Source organism: Sceloporus occidentalis, unplaced genomic scaffold (assembly GCF_023333645.1).
Source record: "Sceloporus occidentalis isolate IW3139 unplaced genomic scaffold, rSceOcc1.0.p SCAF_10, whole genome shotgun sequence".
Classification (NCBI taxonomy): domain Eukaryota; kingdom Metazoa; phylum Chordata; class Lepidosauria; order Squamata; family Phrynosomatidae; genus Sceloporus; species Sceloporus occidentalis.
This window is the reverse complement of record NW_028316990.1, coordinates 13,059,256-13,069,604: the sequence shown is the minus strand read 5'-3', so window position 1 is coordinate 13,069,604 and position 10,349 is coordinate 13,059,256. Positions and strand designations below refer to the sequence as shown.

Below are 10,349 nucleotides of genomic sequence, written 5' to 3'. Positions count from 1 at the left end.
CTGTCTTGGGGAAGCCTGGGGGGGGGGGTTGGGGTAGATCTGGGAAAGTGATCCCTCGGGGAGGGAGGGAGGGAGGGAGGGTGAGGGAAGGAGGGGCGAGGGGATGCTGTGGCCCCTCCCCCTCTCCCTCCGGGGATCCCTGCGGAGCCCCCTCCCCTCCTCCTCCTCCTCCTCGGGGTCTCCCTTCCGGGGCCCTTGGCTGCCCTCTGCTCCCGCTCTTCCTGGGCCTGGCTCTGCTTGGCCTGACGCTCTTCTCTCTCTCTGGCTCTCTTGGCCCCTTGCAGCTGGCTCCGTCTCCCGCTGCGCCTCGCAGCCCAAAGCCCCGGGGCAGAGGCAGCAGCAGCCTCCGCGGCGCCTTGGAAGAGAGAAAGAGAAAGAGGCCGAGCAGAAAGAAGGAGGAGGAGAAGAAGGAGAAGAAGGAGACGGAGGAGGAGAGGAGGAAAAGGAGCCACAGGAGCAGCCGCCGACGCCGAAGAGCCCCGGCCGCCCTTGATGCCCTGAGCTCGGCCGGGAAGGAGGCGGGGAGGAGCCGGGTTGGACTCCCTCGGACCCCCCTCCTCTTCACACTCCTCCTCCTTTCCTCCCTTTCCCTCCTCCTCTTCTTCTTCCCTTCCTCTTCTTCACCTCCTCTTCTTCTTTTCTTCTTCCTCCTCCTCCTCTTCCCTCCTCTTCCTCGTCCTCCCTCCTTTTTACACTCCTGCTCTCCTCCTCCTTTTCTTCTTTCTCCTCCTCCTCTTCTACTCGTCCCCTTCTTCTTCGTCGTCGTCCTCCTCTCCTCCTCCTCCTCCTCCTCCTCTTCTTCTTTCTCCTCCTCTTTTACTCGTCCTCTTCTTCGTCGTCTCGTCCTCCTTTTCTCCTCCTCCTCTTCCTCCTCCTCCTCTCTTTTTCTTCTTCCTCCTCCTCCTCCTCTTTGCCTGCTCCTCCTCTTCTTCTTCGTCCTCCTGTTCTCCTCCTCCTCCTCTTCTTCATACTCTTCCTCCTCCTTCCCGAGGGGCGATCTGTCAAAGTGCGACCGCCCCTTCCCTCCCTCCCTCCCTCCCTCCCTCCCTCCCTCCCTCCTTGATGCCAAGAGCAAGAGCAGCAGCCTGAGCAGCCGGCGCCGGAGCCTCTGGGTCGGCGTGGGCCGGGGCTTCTCCTCTCCTTGGCTCCTCCTCCTCCTCCTCGCCCCCCCCCTCGGTGCATGCCCAGCAGCAGCAGCAGCAGCAGCATCGGCATCGGCGGAGGAGGCAGCAGCAGCCGCCAGAGCAGGAGCAGCAGCCAGGACCACAACAAAACCCTGCCCGCCCTGCCTCCTGGAGCCCAGCCTGGAGCCCCTCCGCGGCTCCTCCCGCTTCCTCAGCCCCGAAAGCAAGGAGGAGGAGGAGGAGGAGGAGGAGGAAGGAAGAGGGCCCCTGAAAAAGAAGAAGAGGAAGAAGGGGAAGAAAAAGAAAAGGAAGAAGAAAAAGAAGCAGCAGCAGCAGCAGCAGCAGCAGGAGGAGCAGCAAGAACCCTCCTCGCCTCCTGCTGGCCCCGGTGCCCCTCCAGCTGCCATCCACGATGCCCCGGAGGAAGCAGCAAGCGCCCCGACGCGCCGCAGGTACCCAGCCCAGAGGAGGGCAGCAGGGGCCAGGATGGCACCCCGAGCCTGGGCACAGCTCCCCGAGCTAGCCCTCCCTCCTGTCTATCCATTCATCCATCTATTTCTCTCTCCTCTCTCTCTTTTCTCTTCCTTCTCTCCCCTCAACTCTTTCCCTCTTTCTTCCCTCTTGTGCTCAAAGGTCTGGGGAAGAAGGTGGGCTGGGCTCCCCACCCCCTTTGACTTGGCTTTTCTTTGGTGCCTTCCTTGCCAGGGCTGGGAAGACTTGGCCAAAAGATCTCTCTCTCTCTCTCTCTCTCTCTCTTTTGGCCAAATCTCTCTATTTCATTTCAAAAAAGGAGTGGGTGGGTAAATGGAGTTGTTTCCAGCTTGGGGGATTCTCTCCAGTTTTCTTGTTTTGCCATTCCCCTCCTTTATTATTATTATTATTGTTATTATTATTATTATTATTATTTCCCCCATGCCACACTACAGATCCTACTGAGACCCCCTTTGAGCTGCTGCTCAGATCTCTTCACCCAACTTTCTTATACTCTTCCTTCTTCCTTGGGGTGGCATTGGGCAGGGAAGGAGGGCATCCCCAGAATCAAACCTTTCAAGACATCCTCTCTCTTCCCTTCCTCCCTTTCAATCTATTAAACTAAGCCATATAAGAAACCAGGACTAAAGAAAGAAGGAGAGGAAGGGCTCTGGTTGTTGTCAGATGACACTCAGGGATATATGTCTTTACCTTTGTATTTCCTCACACTTCCCAGACTTTGTTTCATATGTAGTTCCTTTAAGATATAGCTATAGATATATCTGAGCCATTATACTAACTGTCAAGAAGGGGAGCTCCTAGGAAGATTTGGTTTTGAAAAAGTATTACTTTGTTTCATATATAGTTTAGATAGATAGATAGATAGATAGATAGATAGATAGATAGATATCAGAGCCATTATACTAAGCATCAAGGTTAGCTCCTGGGAAGATTTTGTTTCCAAAAAGTATTACTTTGTTTCACATGTAGTCCCCCCCCCCTTAAAAATAGATATCTTGGCTGTTATGCTAAGTGTATTACTTTGTTTCGTATGCTTTTTTCCCTTTCTTTAAAAATAGACATCAGGGCCATTATACTAAGTGTCAAGAAGGGGAGCTCCTGGGAAAATTTTGTTTTGAAGAAGTATTACTTTGTTTCATACATTGTTTTTCCTTTCTTAAAAAAAACAGATACCAGGGTGATTGTATTAAATGTCAAGAAGGTTAGCTCCTGAGGAGATTTTTTATTATTACTTTTTTAAAGGGGGTATTACAGAAAGGCCCAGTTTGCAAAACAAAAATTCCTATCCGCCCCCCAGTTCCTCTTAAAAGAAACAAACTGACCCAGACATTTTATTTTGCCCTAGTCTTTCACTCAAGGTGGGTGAAGATCTGGCCCGGAAGTGAGTTTCCTTGGCCTGTTGCCATCCTTGGTTTGATGGCTGACGGATGGCCTGTCATTCCGCTTGCCTTTGATCTATTCATTCCCAATAAACCTCAATAAATCACTTGCAATGGGAACGGCAGGCTCTGCGTGACGTCACGCACATGGGCCTGTTTTACGCTGCTCCTGGAACTTTCCGGGGGGCTTTGTGGTCTGCTTTTTTAGGGGTGGTCTGGGTAGAAAGATGTCAGCAGAGGTTACCTTCTTGCACTTGGAGAAGTGCAAGCTCTCTTCGGTGGCTGTATGAGTGTGGGATGAAATCCCTATTCTGTAACCTTTAGGAAGAAGCCATATGTGATACGTAGTGAAGTACCTTTTGATTCCCAAGTGGCTGTCATCCCAAGTGGCTTGCAGCATGAAGGAAGAGGTACACTATTCCATAGTATCTTCTGGCAAATGTTAATCCCATGACAGGCAGACCTTCAAAGTCCATATGCTTGATATTTTCTTCTAGAAATGCATAGCTTGCATGATGCACGCATGTCTTAATGCCATATTCCGTTTCCCTCCCTGCTTCTTTTCTCCTGCTTCTTGTCTCTCTTCTCAAAATTAAGAGAGGAGTAATTTGGAGGGTTTCCCTTCTCATAACTTTTTGAGCACTGTCTGGTCATGGGAAAGTTTAGGCAAAAAGTTTCTCGGCAATGTGTTAAATGTCACACTCCTGTGATCAATGTCAGAAGAATGTGAGCCAGGACTCGCAGTGTGGTTTCAGACCTTGTCTTGATCCAAAATGGGAGGACGAAATGGCAGCCAATGTTTAAGTTCAATGGAAAGCGAAGTTCTTCCGGAAGTGAGGGCCTGTTCTTTGGGGCTGAACTAAGCTTTGCAGTGTTCAGGTTCCCAGACCATATGATCTCAACAAGGGTTCTTCCTAGACACAAATGGCTTGTGTTTTCTCCTAAGCATTTTAATGTAGGCTGTACAGTTTAGAGACTCTTGTATATCTATGCTCAACATCCTCTGTGCTGAGCAAAAGTGAAATCTCTGCTAGCGTTTGAGGTGGTTACAGTACATGCTGAGCCTGTGCCGAAGCATCTTTTGCAAGTGCTTTTAAATTTCCTTTTTAAAAAGAGAAGAACAGAAAACAGGAACCTTATACAGCAGCATTTTCCAAAGGTGTCAGAAAAGAAAAAGGGAAAGAGCCAAGGAATTTAAAGCAGGTTAAGTTAAGGAAGTTTCATTAACAGCAGCAACAACAACCACCAAAAAGGGCTGCAGGACTAATGGGAGATGGAGGAATGGGCTTGCGCTATCAAAATGACCCGTCAAAATGACTTTGTTTCATATTTGATTTAATTGTCTCTCTCTTGACAGGCACATTTATCAATAGCTTAATGGTCAATCAGAAGTTGGCAGAGTGAGTGCTTTCATTCTTTCTCATACACTCTCGCTTTGCCTTTACTTGATCAAAATGCCTTTGGCTAATGGATATAGTGGGTGGGGGCATAGACTGAAGGAGACTTGCTTATTTCAGTCGAATGAGACAAATTACGCTGCTAATAGAACCCAATAAGTGTGGGGAGTTTAAATTCAATTTTTTTTGTAAAGCACATGCACACACGCACACACACACACAGAGAGCACATTAAAATGTTTTGGACTTCACAGCTGCAAGTTATAAGATTCCTGTCTGCTTTTGTGGTATGCTCAAAGTGATGACAAATTTATGGCTTCATCTTGATAGAGCAAAAAGGAGGGTGGGTGGGAGTCTGTGCGTTGGAGAGAGGAGACGTACACACAGATATCCGTTGATTCGTCACTCAGGAAGTCCAGTCTCCAGCAACCTTGAGAATACTGTAGGAAAAAAAATATTTCCCCTCCAAACTGAAAGGTCCGCTCAGCCATAAAAAAAGAAAAGTTGTTTTGCCAGCTTCATTAGTGTTCACCTAATTAGCTGTAAACCTGATGGATTCCTGACAGCTTTAATGATTGGAGATGACAAGCTCCACGCAGTGTCATCCAGCGGAATTAGGTTTGGAGCTAGTTTGATGTAATCAAGTTGATATTACACAGTCCTGGTTGCCTTTAGTTGTGCATTAACTCAATTTTCTGCTGCAGGTGACAAATGGGCTTTGGTACCTGGATAATCATGTCATAGGAATTAGGGCCCTTGTAATGGTCTGCAGTGGAATAACAACAACAAAGAACTCTCCGCGGCAGAGCGAGCTTGGAGCTGGCATTACAGACAGGTGCACAAATTCTTCATGTCTAGCCCAAGTGTGAGCCCCACAAGGGAGACAACTAAATCTGTCTCCAAGAATCAAAAATCTGCAAAAATGACGGTGTCTGTTTGTTTACTTGAGGACTGCGGTTGAGTAGTGTAGACAAGAATGGTGGATGAGGAGGAACTGGGAAGGGTTTCTACTCCTTTTCGACACCTAAAAGGTTTCTTTTTGGATTGCAGCTTTCAATGCTTTTGCCTTTTCAGAATAGACGATGGTGCCTGGGGTGTGTGGCTCATGTGTGTCTATTGGAGGTGGGGAAAAAGAACATTGCTTTTTAGGGAAATGTGGATATTTTGTACTAGTCAAGTACAAATTATGCTTTCTGGTTCAAAAAAACCCATAAAGGTCTTGCTTGAAATTTTCATTTTTTGTTAAATGGTTTTTGATCAATCCTCTTGAAGGATTGAGTCAATGTAATGGTAGTTACCATTTCAGGTGGGGGCTGAATAGTGACACTGTATACTTCTAATGATAGAAGAAAGCTTGGAAATGATAAAAAATCTTCTGGCACCATTTGAAAAGATGCAACTCACCTTGATGTCGTCCAAGCAACTTTGGTGTGTCTGTGCTGGAATGTAGACACATTTTCGTTCAGTGTTGCCATTCTCCAAACAATTAAGCTGAGCAATCTTGGTCTGAGGCCTGGAAAAATAATGGCATGTTTGAAGCTTTTAGATAGATTTTGGGTGCAATTCAGAACCATCAACACCAATGGGCATTTTCATATTGCCTTCTATGATCTGTAGATTGGGCCACTGGTCCTGCCAAATATGCCTTCCGTTCGTAAGGTGCTCTTAGTTTTATTAAAACCCTTTAAAGTGACGATTGTTGCTGCAAAAAATGTAAGTTGGCAGGGGAAAATGTCTGAACAGAAATGACTGGGTTTTGTTTTATTTCCCAGGAGGTTTTTAACCTCTTTTGGTTATTACCGAACACAGAAGGATTTCCAAGTTTTTATAGACCCAGGGTTGTGATTGTGGGTTGAGATGGGAGGATGTGCTACTCAGACAGTTGCTAGAATGATAATATACACTTCTCCAGGCAGTAGAGATATCTTTTGAAATAAGGGTTTGGTTCACACCTTAGTTTCTCTTCTACAAGGAGATGTTCACTTACAATATCACATAGTAATGAAGTTGACTACTTTCAAAGTTACCTGCAGCCTCAGCTTTTAAACTTTTTCCAAACCAGACACACACACACACACAGATATATATTCTGTTCATCAGATATTCTTATCATCAGTAAGCTGACAAAATGATTAGTTATGGTTATCCTTTGTTAGCCCCCCTTCATGCAAAGTAGGAGTGACAATGAAAACAAAAAGTAAGGGAGCAGATAAAAAGATTGTGAAGCATAAATGATTTTTTTAAAAACAGAAAGTCCTGGTTCCCCGGAAAACCTCCCTGCAAAAAGAATTTTCTAGAATCAGCTGCCACTGCTCCCATTAGCTTGACAGCTGTCAATTAGCCCTTCAGTGCTCTCCTGGGCCACAGTTTATTGCGTGCGGTTGATGTTGTCATTTTGTTCTCCGTTTTGCCTTGAGCGCTATGATGAGCCGGAGTGAAATAGTCAATAACTGATGTATCAGCAGTTATTTCTTAAATTGGCTCACAAGTCTGCATTTCCCCCCTTTTTTATAGTAAAGATTGTTTTGTAAAGTGATTAGAATGAATTGTGACTGCTGCAGGGATATGGGAAATGCAGTCTAGCTAAAAGGAAGGGGGTGTTTGTGAGGATTATTTTTGGTTCTATATATATTTGGTCTTCCCTTTATTCAGGATCAGTCTGAATGTATTAAAGGCTAGAGAGACATAGAGAGATGGAAGAGAAAGAAGTGACCAAGACCACTTTCAGAGTAAAGTGCAGAGGAAATGATGAGGAATGCAATCTACATATGGAGCAATAAGGCTGGATAAAAAAAGAAACCTATTTACCATTTCAGGAGGTGGAGAGGTGCAGGGAAGAGTGTCCTGTAGCCTTTCCTATAAACCTTGCAAGCATCGTTTCTAAACTGTGCGGTTACTCATATTTTAACCCAATGTCCTAAACGTTGTAAGGCAAGCCAGCTGCTTCCATTTACAACTGAGACTCATTCGACAAATTAACTCTCTTTTCAAAAAAGAAAACATAAAACCCAGATACATGCACAACCAAAAAACCCCATAACAAACCCCAAGAACAAATCCAGATTGTTTAGCACAACACTGCAAAGTAGGTGTATATGTGTCAAGAATGGTGAAATGCAAAGCCACAGAGTAACCTTATCTTATTTGCAAAATGACTGAGCATCATGTACAGAAACCTCCTCTCCAGGTATTCATCTCTTTGCATTTTTCCCCTTTATTCAGTCAGACCCCCCAAATTGTAGTTCACCCACTGATTTTTGTTTTAAAAGAATAAAGTCTGAAAGATGAATACAATATATTGTATTTAATAACAATGATATGGACTAGTACATTCAGACAGATAATATGCAGTTGTAATTAGACTGAAAAGACAGGCATTCATTTTTAACTTCTTTGACACATGCATAAAATAGTCATATAATAAGATAAGATGACAATTTTATGTTAGGTTGATAAAGTGTCCCGATACATGCATTTAAATGTCTGTAAGCCCTTTTTTATCCAGACAGATTAATTCTAGTTTCCAGCATTTGCAGAGTCATTAAATTAATTTTAAAAAAATAATAATTCCACGAAACAGTCGATGTGTTGCTTTTGTGTGTGCTTCATTGACATACATCAGGTTAGCCTGGGTTGTTTGGTTAGGTTTTAACTCCCTGTTTTAAAATTTCTGCATTAAAACAAAATAAAAGGGAAAAAAAGGGAGAACAGATATTCTGCATGATTGTAGTGCTATGTATGTGCAAAACTAGGAAGTACAGCACAGAATGCATTGCTAAGGAAGAAGTCATAACAATATCTGCTTTCAAAGGTGGGGAATGCAACGTTATAACTAACTACCCAAATTTTCACTTTTGCATGGTATTAAGTTTGATGGAGAAGGCAGAAACCCATCCGTTGCAAACAGTTGTATGTCAGAGGTTGGGGAGGGGGGACTTTATCAAAGGGATTCTTAATACTCACCCGCTTTCTACCATCTCATTATCTTCTTTACAAGGGGGATGGCTTCCCTCAAATAATGAACTTGAAGAATAATTTATTATTTCGTCTCATCAGGTCACATCCTAATTAATTATCCTTTCCCTCCTCCTCCTCTTCTTTCACTTACAACGAAATATTTAGAATAGACTACAGGTACGTTTTTCTTCTCCGTGTTTCAATCCTGGCAGATTCTGCCCTATAAGGGAAATCCTGCAGTCCCTTTCAGGTTTTAGCCACCCGTCTTTTGTTGTTGTTGTGATCGAGGGAAAATGTGATTGAGCATGGATAGGTCTTAGAACAGCACAGATTTCTTTTTCTTTTTCTTTTTTACAAAAAGCCAAAGTATTTTCTTCGGGGACTTAACTTGTATACCTCTCTATGTTACTGATCCACGCTGGTCTTGCAATGCAAACTTCTTCTTAACAAGGCTATAGGACGAATCAAGAGGTCAAAAGGGCAGCTCCATAAACATTGACTACATAAACCTTGACTGAAAGGATGCCACATAATGTAGGAGGCACTGGACCGAACTCTGGGCCCAGCATAACACCATTCTGTCGAGAAAAATAATTATTCTGAGTACAAGAGGACTGGTGTTCATTCATTTTCAATATTTCATTTTCATCATTAAGCTAGGCTCTCTGTCACAGGGTCTTATGTGTTCTTTGTAGAATGCAGGTTGCATAAAACAGGGCATTTTTAATGAACAATTTAATGTAGATGGGTTCTGAATTTAAATTAATATTAATGAAGCTTTGAGTGAATTTATTTTGCATACACAAAGAGTTGTAATTCTTTCACCCATACACTCCTGTCTGTGTGTTCTAACACAGTCGCTGGGAAGGCTGGCTGCTTTATAATGTTGTGTGTTTGTGTACGCTTGCAAATCTCCAACAGACTTTCTGTTTTGTTCTGAAAAAGCACCCAAGCATGCGTGTTAATAAATAAATTAATACTAGTGCCCCTGTTTAGGAACTCGCTCCTCTCGCTGTCTCACAATTTAGACTTTAGTCGTGCTTTGATGCTTTGGGAAATTGATGCGAACATTAGTTAGCAGACTATAGATGTTTTCTTCTTACCTCTAATGCATTATGTATCCAGGAATGATGGGATGTTCTGTAATTAATTCTGTTAGCTGTAATTGCTATAATCACTTTGATGCTACACATAATAAAAGTAATACGGTAGGCATACGAAAAAATATAAACACCTTATTGTAATACTTTTGAGCAAAGGCCTTAAACATACATACACATACACACTCATACACACACTCATACACACACACACACACCCTGGGTTGTTTAAACATTAAATAAAAACATCTCTCTCCTTAGAAGAACTAATGACCCTTTTAAAAAATCACCTTTATTCTAACAACTGAATTTTGGCAATCACTGAAAGGTTTGAGCTCTCACTCCCCAGAAAATCTGAGCCAATGCTTTCCATCCATTGCTGGCATGAAAATATCAACATGTATCTCACGAATTAAGTGTTGGATTTGCATGTGATATTGCAATCTAACATATATGGTACCATATAGACCTTTGCTTGTATAGAGGAATTCTGGGAGATATAAGACATGTAACTGGAGGTGTGATGGCACCATGGCAGGAGGAGGGAAGGGGAGACGTTTCTTAAACTATTCCTTTGAACTTTCCTAATATTTTCCTTTAATGAGTGGTGGCGAATTATTCTTTAGATATACAGTTGTCAGTGAGCAGGAAGTGGAAACAAATATGGCTAATAAGGCAGGATGTTACATGGAGATCCTGGTTCTGAAAGAGATGTTTAATAAGACCATCGTTCTTAATTAGCAGCATACCATGCTTAATGCTGCAAAGGTCACTTGATTTTACGATCGGCCCTCTAATGCGACTTTGTCGGTTTCTCTTCAATTCGTATTTTACTGCCTTATGTTTTTGGAGAGGGTTAGGTGTGCAAACTCTAGTATGAACTGTACAGGAAACGAGAGC

At 43.5% G+C, this 10,349-nt stretch overlaps 1 protein-coding gene across 1 annotated transcript in view; it reads left to right on the top strand.

The window, feature by feature from the left end:
- The first annotated feature begins 1,274 nt into the window (after positions 1 to 1,274).
- Positions 1,275 to 10,349, top strand: part of TSHZ3 (teashirt zinc finger homeobox 3) — a 112,799-nt gene continuing 103,724 nt past the window's right edge. The window contains exon 1 of the mRNA XM_089540672.1: positions 1,275 to 1,576. Coding sequence (XP_089396798.1) covers positions 1,537 to 1,576 — 40 coding nt within the window. The 5' untranslated portion in view covers positions 1,275 to 1,536. The remainder of the gene's footprint in view (positions 1,577 to 10,349) is intronic.